The sequence below is a fragment of the Aegilops tauschii genome, chromosome 4 (genome assembly GCF_002575655.3).
Source record: "Aegilops tauschii subsp. strangulata cultivar AL8/78 chromosome 4, Aet v6.0, whole genome shotgun sequence".
In the NCBI taxonomy this organism is placed as follows: domain Eukaryota; kingdom Viridiplantae; phylum Streptophyta; class Magnoliopsida; order Poales; family Poaceae; genus Aegilops; species Aegilops tauschii.
In genome coordinates this window covers 305,472,637-305,491,125 of record NC_053038.3, presented here as the reverse complement: position 1 = coordinate 305,491,125, position 18,489 = coordinate 305,472,637, and the positions used below count along the sequence as shown (strand labels likewise).

At 49.3% G+C, this 18,489-nt stretch overlaps 1 protein-coding gene across 11 annotated transcripts in view; it reads right to left on the bottom strand.

The window, feature by feature from the left end:
- LOC109771626 (uncharacterized) overlaps positions 1–15,101 on the bottom strand; it is a 34,148-nt gene extending 19,047 nt beyond the window's left edge. Inside the window, exons 1-9 of one of the 11 annotated variants that reach the window (XM_073496638.1) lie at positions 13,810–15,101; positions 13,522–13,669; positions 9,377–10,242; positions 9,204–9,283; positions 9,009–9,095; positions 8,501–8,617; positions 7,890–7,990; positions 7,225–7,336; positions 7,079–7,140 (exon numbers count right to left, since the gene is read on the bottom strand). In XM_073496638.1, the coding sequence (XP_073352739.1) occupies positions 7,079–7,140; positions 7,225–7,336; positions 7,890–7,990; positions 8,501–8,617; positions 9,009–9,045 (429 nt within the window). In that variant the 5' untranslated portion in view covers positions 9,046–9,095; positions 9,204–9,283; positions 9,377–10,242; positions 13,522–13,669; positions 13,810–15,101. Of the gene's footprint in view, positions 1–7,078; positions 7,141–7,224; positions 8,007–8,500; positions 8,618–9,008; positions 9,096–9,203; positions 9,284–9,376; positions 10,243–13,521 lie in introns of all 11 variants that reach the window. The other 10 variants (XM_073496639.1, XM_073496637.1, XM_073496636.1 and 7 more) reach the window with 10 other exon arrangements.
- Between the last annotated feature and the right edge of the window lie 3,388 nt (positions 15,102–18,489).

The window sequence follows — 18,489 nt, the reverse complement described above, 5'->3', positions numbered from 1 at the left end:
ACCTCCAGAAATTCCATGGCCATCTCGTAACTCTCGATCCAGGCTCCGGGTTGTAAATCAGCCGTGTAATTAGGCACCTTCCTAGGCCCTTTGAAGTCCTTGGGTAGACGTTCATTGCGGAGAGCCGGCACTAGACAAGGGACACCTCCAGTCCTCGTAGGGATACCCACGTCGATGGAAGCCGTCGGATAAGCCGGGGGTGGCTGGTAAGCTGTCAACTGAGGCACCTGCTCCGCCTCTTGCCGTGCCCTGTCTTGGTCTGCTGCGTGAAAGGCTCCGTTATGAGCCGGGCCGTGGCCAGGAGGCAAGTCATGGCGTCGGACATTACTTGAGCCGGTCGCTGAGACCATGTGTCTGCTATAACTCGGGCTCTGGCCTGGACGAGGGGTTGAATGAATCCTGTCCCGGCTATAAGAATACGCCTCTTGCTGCGCCAGAGCCGTCTGAAGGAGTTCTCTGACCCGGCGGGTTTCAACCGCCGTTGGAGAGTCACCATCAATTGGGAGAGCCGCCAGCCGCGCCGCCGCGGCGACCATGTTTTCCAACGGGTTGGCATAATGACCCGGTGGTATTGGTACGTACTGAGGCGGGGCAGGGTTCATCCGGGGAGGTCCCATCACTTGGGGCGGAATTGGCGTCCCAGCCCCGGGCACTATGATCTCTGGCGGGTTACTAGACCCTGCACCTGGCGTGTTGAAGAGGTTTCGAGGATCGTAAACCGGAGGGAGTCGAGATTGGGCCTTTTGATGCCTCCTTCTCATGACCTCATTGGACGCGTTTTGATCCATCGTGAGCCGGAAGGATTATGCCTGAATCAGCTGAGTTTGGGCGTCGAGAGCCGCCCTCTCTGCAGCCATCCTGATCCCCTCCGCCGCCAGATCCTCCTTGGCCTTTGCTAGATCCAACTTTAACTGTGCCACCTCTGCGTCATGCTGAACTTGATCCGCCGGGGCAACCGTAGCGGTCAACAGGACCGTCATCTTGTCTGTGAGATCCATCAGCACCTGAGCCGGCGAAGGCGCCGGGCTTCCTGACCCGGCGGCGGGGTTTTGAACAGGTTGCGCGCCGGCCATGAAGATTCCAACCCGGCTCGGCGGCTCAAAGGGATCCGGAATGCTGTATCCATCAGAACAACCTCTGAGCCTGCCGTCTTGAAGTTGATACAACGAATTTGACTCATCTGTAGACGACTCGCCGTCAGAGCCGGCGGCCGTCTCATCACCAGGTCCAGATCCTCCAGAGAGTCCTCCGTGGATACATCCCACGAAGGCATGCTTCAAGGCAGGTAAAGCCCGGGCGGGTCGTGCATGCTGAGCCGTCTCGATGAGATCGGCGCAGAGATCCGGCTCAGGGCCCGACTCGCCAATCTTGCCAATGAATACATGAATTCCGCCGAAGGGGACCCGGTACCCGTACTCAATTGAGCCGGCGTCGGGGCCCCAGTTTGCATCGTCGATGTAGTGCTTGCCACGAAAACTCTTGGTCATCCGGCCCACAGCGTATCCCTTGAGCCCTTCGAAGCTGCCCTTCAAGAACTCAAATCCACCGTGCGCCAACCCCACGGTGGGCGCCAACTGTCGTGGAATTGTCACGTCAGATGTCCTCGTGCTAGGACTTAGTCGTGGAGCCATCGCAGCTAGGAAGCTTAAAGGGGTTAAGCGGGACAAGGAACACGAGGGTTATACTGGTTCGGCCCCTTACGGTGAAGGTAAAAGCCTACGTCCAGTTTGAGATTGTATTGCTTAGGGTTTCGACCACCAGGAGCTATACCGTCCTGCCTGGTTATCGATCTTGTCTTTCTTGTCCCCAAACCGCCGCCGGGTCGTCCCTTTATATAGAGAGGTTGACGCCCAGCGGCTCTCAGAGTCCCGGCCAGCTCATAACAGTGTCCGGCTCGGACTCTTAGCTATTCTTGCCTTACACTACAAGTCTTGCCATACGGCAGTTTATCACTACGGGCCTTAAGCCATCTCCGGGTCTTAAGCCCATTATCGACCCGCCGTCTTCAAGCTTGGTACTGGGCTTCGCGTGACGACCATTATGACGTAACCCGGCCCCTCCTGGGCGGGTGACTCTAATGGTTATATCCTCAACAGCATGTGTTATACGAGTTATGGCAATACTCCCGAACTCCTGCCCCAGTACTGGGTGGCGTCGAGGTGATCTCACCAACAACTGCATAAAAGAGATTTCGATGTCGGCGAAACTCAGGTATTCCAGAACTGCAACGATAAAATTGTGACGACAACACCTCGGAGCTCAACTCCCCGGGACACTGCCACAACCCCTAAATGTCAGGAGGCACCAAGAACAATGTTCTCGTCACAAAACCATCGGAACGATTCCAAGATACCCGCGTGATCCTAAATTTTTTTTAGTGAAATTTGAGGAGAGAAAAGTCAAAAATTCTACGTCAGGAGACCTCACCAGAGCGACAAAGGGACTGAGGATTAAAAAGAATCCTACTCTCCGATATATATAATCCTAAGACTCAAAACATTTTTGTTCTAGACTCAACAACGTCAGCGATTCGATCAAGTAGGGGGCTCCTAAGTCGGGGATGGCTCTGATTACCAACTTGTAATGCCCACGATGCGGCTATATCTCCCACGTGTCGAGGCACGAATTAGAGGCATAACCGCATTGTGGTATTGTCGCAAGAAGGGTTATCTTAAAACAATCCCATGTAATGACCAAGAATGGGATAACGAGAGTTGGCTTACAATCGCCACTTCACACAATACATAAATATAATTCATACATCATCCAAAATCCACACATAGACCGACCACGGTCAAATCCAAATGAAAATAAGTTAACCCCAAATGCTAGTTCCCCGATCGTCCCCACTGGGCTCCACTACTGATCATCAGGAAAAGAAACATAGTAACGACCACGTTCCTCGTCGAACTCCCACTTGAGCTCGGTTGCGTCATCTGCACTGGCATCGTCGGCACCTGCAACTGTTTTGGTAGAATCTGTGAGTCACGAGGACTCAGCAATCTCACACACGCGAGATCAAGACTATTTAAGCTTATAGGAAAGAATGGTGTAATGAGGTGGAGCTGCAGCAGGCACTAAGCATATATGGTGGCTAACATACGCAAATGAGAGCGAGAAGAGAAGCAACGCAACGGTCGCGAAGCGAGAAATGATCAAGAAGTGATCCTGAAACTACTTACGTTCATGCATAACTCAAACCGTGTTCACTTCCCGGACTCCGCCGAGAAGAGACCATCACAGCTACACACACGGTTGATAGATTTTAATTAAGTCAAGTGTCAAGTTCTCTACAACCGGACATTAACAAATTCCCATCTGCCCCATAACCGCGGGCATGGCTTTCGAAAGATAATACCCTACAGGGGTGTCCCAACTTAGCCCATTATAAGCTCTCACGGTCAACGAAGGATAAACCTTCTCCCGGGAAGACCCGATCAGTCTCGGAATGCCGGTTTAGAAGACATTCGACAATGGTAAAACAAGACCAGCAAAGCCGCCCGATGTGCCGACAAATCCCGATAGGAGCTGCACATATCTCGTTCTCAGGGCACAACGGATGAGACATCCTATGAGTAAAACCAGGCCTCAAGTTTCCCCGAGGTGGCCCCGCAGTCTACTCGGTTCGGACCAACACTCGAAGGAGCACCGGCCCGGGGGGGTTTAAAAAATAAAGATGACCCTCGGGCTCGCGAAAACCCAAGGGAAAAGGCTTAGGTGGCAAATGGTAAAACCAAGGTTGGGCCTTGCTGGAGGAGTTTTATTCAAGGCGAACTGTCAAGGGGGTCCCATAAATCACCCAACCGCGTAAGGAACGCAAACTCAAGGAACATAATACCGGTATGACGGAAACTAGGGCGGCAAGAGTGAAACAAAACACCAGGCATAAGGCCGAGCCTTTCACCCTTTACCAAATATATAGATGCATTAATATAATAATAGATATTGTGATATTCCAAAATATCCATGTTCCAACATGGAACCAACTTCAACTTCACCTGTAACTAGCAACGCTATAAGAAGGGCTGAGCAAAAGCGGTAACTTAGCCAAACAACGGTTTGCTAGGAAAGGATGGTTAGAGGCTTGACATGGAAACATGGGAGGCATGATATAGCAAGTGGTAGGTAGCGCAGCATGGCAATAGAACGAACAACTAGCAAAGCAAAGATAGAAGTGATTTCGAGGGTATGGTCATCTTGCCTGCAAGGTTCTCAGAGTTGTCAAAAACTTGATCCTCGTAAGCGTACTCAACAGGTTCCTCGTTCACGAACTCGTCTCCCGGCTCTACCCACAGCAAGAATACAAGCAAAGAAACCACAATCAATCACGGGAAATGCACAAGCAACATGATGCAAAACATGCATGATATGCGAGATATGATATGCGATGCATATGCGTGCTCCGGAAAAAAAGGAGGAACAAGGCAGTAACTTGGCAAACCAAGTATGCCACTGGAAATATGAGATGATTTCGGTCGAAATCGATATAAAGATCACCGGAAACGGATGCACGGTTTGCAAATGGCAAGCAAAACAAGAATGACACGATTATGCGATTAACAGCATGATAGCACTTAGAATGCAATAAGTAACTATACTACAGAACCCCAACGTAGCAACAAAACATATGTCAGTAATCTACAGGAGATTCTTGACAAAATATGAACACTGAGCTACGGCTAGATCACAACATAATAGGTTTCAACAAGCATGGCAAAAGTGCAAAAGATATCAGGATCACAGACTTGGTGAAATTACTGGACATGGCATAAACAGCATCAGGTAGCAATGTTCAGAGCAAGCAAACAATATGCTACAGGAACTTAACATAGCAAAACAAGGCCTGGCATTAATCTACTAAATGCATAGAACAAAAGTCCCTTACTGACCATGAGCCCAAAAGGATCAGAAGATATGATGGCACCCATGTAAACATAGCAAGTTTCGTTAACAGGTTTCAGACTTGGCAGAGTATTATAAAGGCATATTTATGAGCTTGATTCACTCACCACAAAGCAATGCATGACAAAACAAGTATACCTACAGAAAGATGGCATGTTAATGAAGTTATCCATGGCAAGAGCAAATACATAGCATGTATGCATCAACTATAACAAGCTTGGCAAAATTGAATATCATGTTAACAATCTGCCAGGAATATTTTATAGCAAAAGTAGAACAAGATTGAGTCACGCTAGGCACTCCATAATTGCAAACAGGGGCATGGATGGATAGAGCACAACCATATCTACAAAACATCTTTACTGAACATGCCCAAAAGAAGCATGGATCTCTTTGTAGACACATGGATATATGGCAACAAAATAACAGTAGTAACAGACTTGGTGAAATTACTAAGTCCCTGAAAACAGAAACATCATGAAGCCTAGTTTGCATGCTTGTGCTAGTGACCACAGAGATCACAAAAATACATGGCATACACCGCTGTAAAGATGGCATGGCATACATCAAAACACGTGTAGAGCTCATGCCCATAAGATGCACACATCAAAAGCAACAAAAATAACAATTCCTCAAGTTCTGATAAGTAACAGCAGGTAACAGCATATAGCACTCTTGCACCAGAGATTTGGGCACCAAGATGGACTAAAATGAGCATCACATAATAGAACAAAATGAAGAGCATCTCGAGGCGAACATTTTGATATATTACACGCACGAAACGGATCTATGCAGAGAGTTATGATGCAATGAACATGGCTACATGTTGCAAAAATTACGGAACTTGGAGAAAATTGAGGGGAGGAAGAAGTCAACCCTCGGGCTCCAGATCTGGATCGGCGCGGGCTCGAGCTCGCCGGAGAAGAGGGACGCGGCGGCCGGAGGAGGGAGAGGGAGACGCGGCCGGAGAGGACACCAGAGCGGGGAACGGCGGGATCCGGCGAGGGGGCACGCCGGGCGCGCGGTGGAGGCGGCGGCGGACGTCGGGGCCGCGGTGACGGGCGGCGGCGAGGTCGCGCGGCGACGGGCGGCGGGGACGGCGACTGGCGGGCACGGGCGGCGCGCGGGAGGCAGCGGAGCACGCGGGCCGGGAGGGCCCCACACGGGCCGAGCGGGCCGCGGGCGGCGGCGGCTGCCACGTGGCAGGCTGTGGTTGGCGCGGGCGCGGCGGCGGGTTCGTCCGGCGCGGAGTGGACGCGTCCGGCGGCGCGGAGGACGATTTGATCTAGGGTTTGATCCGAAATTTCGGAGGGGGTGTTTTTATAGGTAGAGGGAGCTAGGAGGCTCCAAATGGAGTGCGGTTTTCGCCCACACGATCGTGATCGAACGACCGAGAGCATGGAGGGGACTTAGATGGGGTTTGGGCTGTTTGGAGGTTTTTTTTTCTGCAACATAGAAAAGGACTTTGTGGTTACCCGGTTAACCGTTGGAGCATCAAACGACCTCCAAATGAAACGAAACTTGACAGGTGGTCTACCGGTGGTATACCAAGGCCACTTGGCAAACCTCGGTCCATTCCGAGAATGTTTAACACCCGCTCACGAAAAGAAACAAGAGGGGGGCGCCGGTGCATGTGGGAGTGCCGGATTGCAAAACGGACAACGGGGAAAATGCTCGGATGCATGAGACGAACACGTATGCAAATGAGATGCACATGATGACATGATATGAGATGCATGACATGAACAAAATGCAAAACGAAAGACAAAACCCAACCACGGAGGGAATATCATAACACATATCGAAAATGGCAAGAGTTGGAGTTACAAATATGGAAAGTTACATCCGGGGTGTTACAATAGCCTCATTTGTTTCCCCATCTGCAATGACTATCAAAACTTAGAAAGTAGATAGTGCCTGGTGCCCCTATTCAATGGTATATAAAATGGTTGGTGTAAGCATATGCATGTACTGGTATTAGTAGAGCAAATGAAAACATTGTTTGATCGTACGGGTTATGTAATCCTTGTGTTCAGCCTTCTTAGGTTTTATGGATTTAGTTGTAGGTGTTGTATGATGATAATCATGAAGAGGGCTTGAAAGATTAGTATGAATAGGCAGGCAAATAAAATTAGGCATAATAGCATGACAACGGTAATGGTAGACGGTTTTGTACCATGCAATGTGTGCTCCTTTTTCTTTTCTTTTTCTTGGCTTTCAGGCGACGGTGCGAAGGGCCTACAGAGTTATAAACAGTAAGAGGTTTAAAAGGTGAGTATAAGCAGTAGGTTTTAAAAAGTAAATCTGTCGTGGTGTGCTTACCAGCATCATTACTGATGTTGATAAAAGTTGGTTTGTAGGCTGCGTTGTTAGGCTGAGGAAGCGATTCGGAAGACCCGCTATCATCACCACTGCAAATAACATTATAGATTTTCTGCAAGGAAATGCCGCAGTTGTTATTCTGGTTAACTATGGCCTTTCTTAATTCTATGTAATAGTCCTTGACATAAAGACAACTCAAATCAAAAGAAAGCTGGGTAAATACTTTCAAAGCATCCAGATGGTGTGCACAAGGACATAAATACAAAAGGTGGTATAAAATAATAAGAAATTTTAGGTTCATTTATGTTATTCCAAGCCAAAATGTCCCAGCCAAAGAGTAGCTGTACCAGCAGAATAAACATACCAGGTTTTTTTTGGAACAAAGCAGTAAAGTGCCCATGGCCAGGAAGCCACAAGAACAACCGACCAAACACAGTACCGCTATTTGTACAATCGCTATTGCTACAATAGAATGATAATTTTTTCTTAATGTTCTTTCTCTCGATGAAAAAACATGATGTTTGCATTATAGAATAAGATGAAACGATGATAAATTAGTTGTAGCCCAACTGAGCATAGAGATTCATGCATTAGAGGATAGTGGGTTTCAGAGATATTGTGTAGTTTCCAGACCAGCAGGCAGCCGACCAAGTGTCCGGTTGTACCTCCTCGGTGAATCCAGACCTTGGGCAGGTAATCAATGGACGCCCTTGGCATATGCCGTTGGTGGCCTCGATCTCATAAAGTCCAGTGCATTCACCTGTGTCTAGAGAGACACGACACTGTCGGACAAATGCAACAACGTGTAGGTACCAAAGGCATGACAGGGAAAGTTCAACAGACCTCATGCTGTAACGTCAGCTAAGCGACTTTCTACCGGGGAACAAAACTACAAAGTGGAGTTGTAACAACCTGGGTTCTGGGTTCTAGTAAATGAATCAGCAAGGGTCCAATCAGAAGCTAACATTCTTTATAGGTTCTGGTACTGACCACAAAAAGAAAAAACTGGAAATTTTACTTATGCGCAGTATAGTGCCTGGCCATCATTTTTTTTGCATCAAATATCACAGAATCCTATAAATACATATATCAAAAAATTCTTCTAATACTCTAGTAACATAATCTAATAATTAACATATTAACTACACTATTGCTTGAAGGGTCCAATAAGAAGCTCCTAATTATTTTAGTCTGCCAGGCAATCTCTGTGTTGCAATCTTCAAGCATATTTTGTAACCAACTTAATTATTCATTGATAATGAGGAAGAAGAACTACCTGAGCAGCTGAGAGGATGGCTTGTATAGATTAAAATCCAATCTTGTCTAGTGAGGGGATATTCAGCATACATGTCCACTGAACCTACAATGCCATTGATCTGTTGTGATGCGGTTCTTGAAATTTATGATGCGATATAACTAATTTTGAGTAGCAGGCAACCACACCATAACTGAATCTATCAGCAAGCAAAAGTCACATTCCAATTTTGAAGTAAGCATGCAATTTCCAAGTTAAATGCAAACATACTGTATGAACCGGAGAGAATAAATCTCAATGGATTAAATAAGCAATGGATACAAAATATGTACTCTCAGGCAGAACTTATTTAGAAGCATAATAACTAAACTACATGTGTGAGCTAGTAATCTCTTCCATATACTGAAAAGGAAAGACTGCTAGTAAAAGAGCCAACAAGACAACCAATATGCCCAAGCTCCAGAGAAGGAAATAACCAAATACACTGCCAAAGCAAAGAAAACATGACAGGAAAAAAAGAATAATCGACCTAAAGAGATTGTAGGGAAAAAATAGTCGCCAATCATTTGTCCTTTCTGAGTTGAATTACTCCTTCCAAAGCAAATGGTCAAGCTGGCTGTAGGAAGGAACACCCAAAAACATGGCAACAAAAGGGCATCAGTAAAATGAGAAAAATGTATCTATATGAATAATCAGAAGGAGTTGATGGGAGGGAGAAGCATACCTAGCAGAATTTCGCACCGACATGTTAGGTTTTGTTGAGACGAACACCGAGTCGAGCACTAGAATAAATTGTACACGGACCTGCAAGCACCATGGAGTCCAATTACACAACCAAATCAAAAATACACATGAGGAGCACGGTAGGGAAGCAAGGGAATGGAGGAAAGAGCTCACGGGGGAGATGCGGCCATAAAGTGAAGAGGGAGTCCGGCGGTGTATCCTCTTCTCCTCCCCTGCTGCTCCTCGATGGTGCGCCCCTCCTACGATGGCGACCGACGGGAGTGGCCGGTGGGCATCGGTGGCAGGGCTGAGCCATCTTCCTCGCTGGCTCTGTCTTCCCCATCTTCCTCAGTGTTGACCACTCAGCTAGCTCTAGAGAGAAATAGATACATAAACTGCAGCACTTATCAATAAATATATGAGTTTAGAGGGGAGCAGTAAGCCCTTTTCTCGCTGTTAAGAGATCATGGAGATATAAATATGAGCTTGCTCGTAAATATGTGATAACAATTCAATTGCATGAAGCCGAGCAAATCATTTTTAGGACATAAATCTTTGATCTGGCTAGCACCAAAATTGGCTGCTAATTTACCCTTGCCATCACAAAAAGTACATGTAGTACCTGACATGAAAAAGTAAAAAGAGAGGGAACTAATCACAACGATAAAACCACACATCAATAAAAAAGAGGGAATTACGTGCAAGATTATCGATGTAAGTCAAGGTGCACATGAAGGTTGTATTGAATAGCATCAGTACAGAAGGAATAAAAGAACACCAAATTAGACATTACTGAAGTGAACATAGAAATTGGCAGCAAAACATAAGATGATAAAACTTTGAACATGTTGATCTGCAATTGTCTATAGCTTGTAAATACATCAATGAAAGGCAGCGTGCAATCTAATGATACAAACCGGGCTAAAGTTAGTAGAGTCAAAGTGCCTAAACCTGAAAGAAAATAGTGGCACCACAAAATGCCTCTAAACCACCTGTTGGCTAGATTTATTTTAGACGATGGAGCGTACAACCCCTACAAACTGAAACAAAAAATAATAAGCATGAGAATGACAAACAATGCAAATAAAAACACTGTTTATTTGGTAGCAAACCCATGACACATGGCAAGTCAGGTGAAATGTATACATGGAAATGATAAAAAGGCAACCATCCATATATTCAGGGCCGGCCCTGAGAAGGGGGCAGAGGGGGCGGCCGCCCCGGGCCCCCAACATCCAGGGCCCCCCTCCCGACCAAGTAGGCAGGCTAGCCCATGAACTTCTTGAGCCTGGTGTACAGGCGAGGGCCCAATCGATCGATCATGCTGAGAGGTAGACGCACGAGCGCACGACTGAGATTACATCTGTATTGCTTCCTGCCCTCCTAGTTGTACGTAGGGAATGTAAAGGAATGCAACGGAAAATCAGGTCGTCTAATCTCCTCAGTCCCTATTTTCCAAAGGGAAACGTTTGGGGCCGGGGCACCGGCGGAACATTGGGCCGGTCCCACGCGCAGCGTTCGATCCCACCACAATCGTACGCCCCGTGACTCCACCGCACGCCCAGCTTTTTTTTCTCCGCCTTATCTTCTTCTTTCCACCTCCCTCCCTTATCCTCTTCCTCCCTTCACCCCCATCCCCTCCACATCTCTCTCTCTTTCTTTCTCCAGCGAGAGAAATCCCCCTCCATGAGATTTAGCACCGGCCGCTGCTACTTGGAGCCAGCCATGGCCGCTCACCGAACCCCCTCGCCTCTCCCATCCTTGTTGTTTTTGCTGCAAAAAAGAGCGAGAGGAGTTCCCATGGCGGCTGCGCTGCGTCGACAGTGGGCTGCATCGATGGTGATTCAACGGCGATTGCATCGAGCAGCTCCTGCGGTGCTACACCCAGCGGTTAGAAATGTTGGAACCCGTGGCTTCCAGATGCTGGAACCATGGCGGCAAATCCCGATGGGCCCTTGCCGCCGGCGACAACCTTATTTTTGTTGGAACCACTGTGTGTTTTTGCTGGAACTAGCTATTTTTTTGCTACAATCGTCACTGGGAGCTTTTTCATGCTGACTTTGTTTTTGCTGGAATCGGCTTTTGTTTTTGCTGGAACCTAGTAATTTTTTGCTTCAACCGACCAACTAAAGATTTTTGTTGCTTGGCACTCCGACCCGCGGCGAGCCGGAGGCGATGATGCTATTGATGTTGCAACCGTAGTCACCTCGTGCTGGAACCGGCAGGTGTGAGAGTTGCAACCATGGTGACCATGGCGAGCGCTACTCTGTTTTTCTACTGCATTTTTGGTCATGATGATTTTGCTACAACCGTAATCTCTTTTTGTTACAACCGGCGAGATGATTTTCTACATCCAATCACGACGAAGCTGCAGACGAGGACGGCGACGACGATGATTTTTTGCTGCAACCACCTTCTTTTTGCTGATCGATATTTTTTTTTGCTACCATGGTCTTCATTTTTTGCTGGAACCAGTCATTTTTTTGCTACCGTGTTGTGTGTTTTGCTGGAACCCCCATCTCCAGTTTTTGCGGCGGCGAGGGGCGGCAACCGGTGGCAAGGGCGGGGACCGGCAAGACCGGAGCGCCTGCTGCAGGCACGGCGGCAGCGCTGTGTTCCCACGAGGAAGGAGGAACCGAGATCGAAAGCGGAGCGCGATGCACTTTTTTTTTCTATTGCGAGACCCAGATCGAATGGGTGAAATATGCTGAATCGGACGCTCGCGTGTTGACCGGCCCAGCTATTCGGCCGGTGCGCCGGCGCCTATCAGCGCCCTTTTCCAAAAGCCCTAATCTGAGGTTCCCATGGCACGCCGCCAACAATCTCTCGTGGTGCCCTCAGCCCCCGCATCCTTGAGGTCATCGATCTGCTACAAACACACGAGTACACGCCACCGTTTGGCTTCCCTCAATCTGCGTTCCACTGCTATGATCCACAATCAGCTGCTCCTCACGTCTGCAGCCTGCACGTGCTTCCGCCGATCCTGCCACTAAGAGGTTTGCTATTTTCTAATTTTCATCCCCTCGAATGAGAATGGATATGTACCAAGATGAGTAGTGTTCTAATGATTGAATTGTTATATAGGAGTAGGACGGTAGGTAATTATGGAGAACATTCCCCTACCTGCATTCAGGAAGTCATCGTTAGAGAGAATAAAGAGAACATCATTATGCCGTGCTTTCACGGTTAAAACAGTTGCATATTCATGTCACCTAAACCATTGTGAGAACTTACCTAGATCCAGGCATGCTATTTATTTATGAATTTGCCATCATACTCAATCTTGTCTATTTTTGGTTCTCGAGTGGACTATATAACAAGTATGTTGGTGCCAAATATATAATTTTTACTATAACATTTTTTGTTGTAATTAGATAATTTTTTGCATGTTATAAGTTAGTTATCATATGTTTATAGCTTTGCCACTAAGTGTTATAGAATCACGGAGAGAAGCTATTTACAAAATTTTCAAGATTAATATTGGTAATTCAGAAATAAATTAATGTTTGAAATTAAGATCAACCCCCTCATGATAGACTTTGCATCGAGAATTAGAAAAAAAAATGTTAAGGTAATACGTACAAGTTATCTAGTATAATATTGATTTTGAATGCATTTAAAAATATATTAGTAATAGTAACTATTGATGTTATATTAAAGGGCCCCGAGTTTTAGTTTTGCCCCGGGCCCCTAGAATCTCAGGACCGGCTCTGCATATATTTAGATACAAATAAGGGCATATCCAAGCATTACATGCATGACAACCTCAAATCCATGGGGTCCGTTTGGTTATATCAAAATGAGCAAAAATGGAAACAGTGGCAAACATTCAGCACAAGGGAAAAATGTTTTGCATCTACACAACGATGAAGCGAGGCAATGAGCCAAATTAGTGCATGTACTACATATTTGACCCAATCTACACAGGAGCAGCACAAAGGAAGAGTTTTGCATATAATATTCATAAATGTAGTTTTTACTCATTATCCATTAGCAACAGAGGCAGCTTAATAATTTGATTTCCTGGTAGACAAACAATTACAAGATGTGACATTAGTATGCTGACACAAATGACATATTAAAAATACCAATAAATTTAGAAAAATGGATGATGAATGACTAAGTTGACCAAACCAAATAAGGTCCAGATACTACAGGTAATAACTAATCACTTGACTAATTGCAGGTAATGCATAATCGAACTACAGAAATGACATGTACAGGCAGCCACCAAGATCCGTAATGCAGTCATAAACCTGCACATTAAAAGGCTGATATTGTTCTTATTCATTATTGCCTCATACAACAGATCTGACAACCTATAGCTCAACTGGTGCTGCCCAAGGCGGAGAAAATGACGACCACCCGATCAGGTGCGTGCACAGCACCGGAATCCTCTTGCTCGGCCGTGCCATCAATTACTGCCGTGTAGTACCACATCTCTAAGCTGCAGCACAGAAATCACTCCTACTCAGAAGGAAACAGAAGCGCTGATGGGTGATGAAAGAATTTCGTCTGTAGATACTAATTAGATTAGGAAGCAACGGAAGTACGACCCAAAGCGTTTGTATATACTAATTAGACCAGGAAGCAACGGAAGTAAAAACCAGAGCATAACTGCCGACGTGAGGCAGAGCCTGATGAAGCCGCCGAGGCTGGCGAACGCCTTGCGCGAGAACCCCGTCCACGCCTCCGGGAAGGAGCCGCCGACGACGTACACAAACTGAGCCGCGTTGATGAGTCACCAGGAGGCGTTGCCGACCATGGCCGCGCCCAGGAGGCCGCGGCAGAGCCTGGCCACGACGACCCAGTTGAGCAGCGCGTGCACGCCAACCGCGGCGCCTGCAACTCTCGCTGCCTCCCGAGAAAGATCGGCCAGGCTGCGTCGGGGCGGATGCGGACGCGCGTCGGGACGGGCGGCCTGCGGCGGCGGCGTGCTCCTCCGTCAGTCTGGGAAGCCTTCATGACCACCCCTGCCGTCGGGTGACCTGCGCGCGAGCGATGGGAAGGCGAGAAGGAGGAAGAGGCGAGGCGGTGGAGGAGTAGCCGTCGGCGGCGAGGCTCCTAGGCGGAGAAGGAGGAGGAGGAGAAGGTGGGAGGGAGCATGGAGGCGGCTGAGGGAGGGAGGAGGGAGCGGCGTGGGGGTTGTGGATTGGGGCTAGGGTTCGCGTGCTTCGCCCTTAGCCAATCAGAAACAGCCCACCCTCTGTCAACCTTCACGTAGTACCGAGAGAAACCCAACCTCTGGTCGCTGGCCCCCATGGTCTCACGACCCCACCCGTCATCCTCTGCTGAAGCGGCCAAGGACATGAAAACAAACCGACGGCTGGGCAGACGCCAGCGGCCAAAAAGAACACTGTCGCTCCACCGGTAATTTGATCGGGCGGTCAAAAACTTCTTGCGCGCTCGATGCCTCCAGTTACGCGGGTAGTCTAGGAGGCTTTATATGTTAGATTAGATGTATGGCGGGTCCAGTTGATCTAATCCTGTCATCTCTAGCAAGGTCTAGCTGTAAATTAAAACTTTATATGCACTTGAGCTACTATAAAATTCTTGTGTATGTAGTGCTTCACCTGAAATGCTTTTGCATTTCAGCCAAGCCTTGTATTGCCGTAGAAGCTCCCTTGTTTCTCTATCAAAGAGGGAAACAACGATGCTTTCATTTCATGTCCTCCGGCAATTTCAGCGCCCAGTATGTGTCATCTGGTTCAGAAATGCCTTCGTTTAAAATTTTAACCATTTTTTGTTGTACTTGAACCAGTCCACAAGTACTACACTACATACATAGCGATTTGTGTGCATAGCAAGTGATGTGTGAGAAGGTCTGATGTTTTGTCTCTTGATTTAACCTGACTCTGCTTGGAATTATACAGACAGACAGAGCAGACAGAGCATAAGAGGTTGATATGGATTTGACCACACGCTGGAGACTAACTGTAACTCTAGACTCTAGTGCATAATGAAAGTTGCTTATGTGTCCCCTTCCTCGTGCCGCTACAGCTGTAGGAGTATCTTTCTTCTTTTAATCTCTCGACTCCTACACCCAAAGAATGAGAGCGGCCTGTCTTGAGTAAACTAAGCCTGTTCCCATCAGCCAACCATAAGAAAGTTTTACTACTCTATATATATATAATCGGGCTCTTAGTTTTAGTATATGATGCAGCTTTTTGACCGTCCATCAAATGAAGAGCCGATCTATCTATCCTTCATCTAGGCAATGCAAGCTCTGCATTGCTTGGCCGGCTGTCTGTCGTCAAGTCGCTGGCTGCCTCTCAAGCATACGTCAGTCACCGCTTGCCTCGCATTTTTACCAGTACCAGTATTTTGTTTGAGGGACGGCCAGTTCCCCATTGTATTCGTTGCGTCGTCTCCGGAGTCACCTGAGCACGTCGTGACCAAGATGTTTATGCACCGATGGGCGATGGCAACTACTAGTGCATAACAGCTCAGAGCTCACCAAGCAAGAGCAGCTTTGGCACCACGCCTTTGGACTTGGAGTGGACCTGCCAGTCCAATCAGGTCTAGCTTTCTCCCCGTTTCCTACTGCAACTTTTCAGTTTCGGCACAAGAAACCACAAGGCGGGACAAGCCACCGACTCTTCCTGGATAGTGCATACGCTACTAGGTAGGTCCAGTCCAACCAAGTAGTGCTAAGGAGGCCAGTGCATCTCCAGCCCGTTCGGCCCCATAAGGAACTGAAATAGCGCCGTCTGTGAGCTAACCGGCGCTATTTTGGACAAAATTTAGACGATTTCATTTATATTTGTATGAATTTAAAGACATAAAAAAAACTTAAAAACACTACGCCGCCGCCGCCGCCCCGAGCCTAATGCATGCCGAGGAGCTTGTAGAAGGCGGTGTAGTCGCCGTCGTCGTCCTACACGCCACCGTCCTTGCTGCAGCCCTTCCCAGGATCGCCGTTGCCGACAGGGTTGGTCGGCGCCGGCGACTCCTCCTCGTCGCTATCGAGGAGGATGATGCCACCCACTTTGCGGCCTCGGCGTCGCTCAGCGATCTCCTCCAGAGCGCAACGCTGGCGCTCCATCTCCTCCCGCACGTAGTCATCGCGCCCATTTCAGGCCGGTTTCGAGGTCTGCGGCCATCTCACCGTGCTCTTGCTTGACGACCACGTGTGTCGCCGGCTCCTTCTACGGCCTGACCAGGCGAAGATGGCCGCGGGGAGGTGAAGGTTGGCGGCGGCCCTCGTTTATGACGAAGCTGCCGCCGCGACTGCGCCGGCGCTCCAGCGTCTCCTGGGGCTCGGGCTTGACGGCGGCGAGCGGCGTCGTGCCGGAGGAGCGGGAGACGGAGGAAGAGGAGGACGCCCCTGCCATGCGCCTCGACAACCACGAGCTGCCGCTCCGGCGCGAGAACAACGACGCCGGGTACTCCAGCGGCAGCTCGTTGCCGCCCTTGATGTGCTCCAGGACGGCGTGGAGCGTGCGCCCGGGGACGCCCCACCACTGACGGCAGCCGTTGGAGTTGTGGCGCCCCCTTGGTGCCGGAGCGCCGTTGGTGGACGCGAGCTGGTCGGCATGGTGGCGCTGGAAGTACGCCATCCACAGAGGGTGGTTATCGGGGGCATACTTCGGCTGCTGTCGTGCTTCCTCCAGCAAGGACGCCCAGATCCGTGCGATCTCGCCGCGGCGTTCGGCGTCGGAGGGCGGCGGGGGCACGGGGACGCCTCCGGCGCTAAGCCTCCAAGCGCCCGACACGCGCATGTCGGGCGACGCCGGGTAGTTTGCCTCGTGGAGAGCGCGTGCCTCCCACTCGTGCAGATGGCGGCGGCCGAAGCCATTGGCCGCCGCTCCGTCGCCGGGGAATCTTTCCGCCATCTCGGGTGGTGGTGGGGGGGGGCCTGAGGCAAGAGAGAGTTTTCCGGCGATGGAGATTCAGGCGAGAGAGGGTTTCGGCGATGCGAGTGTGCGGCAAGGCACGACTTTTATAGCCAGGGGAGGGCGGGAGCGGTGCTGCCACGCGGTGGGAAAGGGCAGGACGCGCGACGACTCGCCATCACTACGCCTCCAGACCTTGGAAACTGGCGCGGGAGCCGAGGCAATGAGGACGGCGAAGGTTCTCGGCATCGCCCAGTCGCTGACTCGGCGGGTCCACGTGGGAGGAATTTGTTTTCGCGTCAAATTTCTTTCCCCCGGTGCCCCCAGGCGCCCCCTAGCGCGCTGGGTTTGGCCCAAGTCCGCCGGCGCCAATTTTGACCCTAACCACCGAAATTTGAGCTCCTGTGGACGCGACTGGGCCATTTTTTGGAGCCGGCGACAAAAAAGGGGCCTGTGGTGGGGGGGGGGGCGAGTGGAGATGCTCTCTGTAAGGGCATATTTCTCCCTACGTGGTTTTGGTGATTGATGACAATGCATTTGCGGACTAATCATGTGCATTGAGCATTTCAGATATCTCATGTCTAGGCACTAGACGATTCGATGCCCCTCGGAGCCTTTCGAAGATGGCGGTTCTCTATGTTTCTTTTCGGTGGATTTGAGTCGTAGGAAAGCCGTACTATTAAGAGGGGGTCTGCTTCGGAAAGGTATGGTTGGAATCAACACGTACACAACCCCATATGGACCCACAGCCTCCTTTCCCCTCTCTGGAGCTTTTCCATGTTTTCTGTCGTGTTTTCAGCATCTTGCCAGCGGTAGTACCGCTAGTGCCCACGGTAGTACCGCTAGGTACTTCCGTGGCACTACCGCTATGGGTTTCCCCGAGCTTGCAACATTCGGTTGTCGGTCTATAATTCACGGTAGTAGGGCGGTAGTAGCGCGGTAGTACCGCTCCGGCGGTACTACAGCCCGTACCACCGTCTCCACTACCGCTTGCGGGGTTTTCCTCTATGCAAGGTTCTGTTCCCACTTTGCTCCAAGCGGTAGTAGAGAGGCACAAGGACGGTAGTACTGCTTGGCACGGTACTGCCGCCCCTGGAACCCTCTACTACCGCTGCCTCTCCAGGTCTAAAACCCAAGGCGGTAGTACCACCGGGGTCAGCGGTAGTACCGCTCAGGCGACACTACCGTAGATACACTCTGCATATTTTTAGGCTTGTGCGGAGTAGAACCGCCTAAGCGGTAGTACCGCTTAGTTGCGGGCCTGGGCAGAAAACGGTTGGATTTTGGTTCCCCTATATAAAGGGGGGGGGTCTTCTTCTTCTTAGGGTTGACCCCCCCCCCAAGCTCCATTGCCTTTCAAAAGCTCATTCTTGCCCGATCTCTCTCCCTAGCCAATCAAACTTGTTGATTTTCTAGGGATTGGTTGAGAAGGCGCCGATTTACACTTCGACT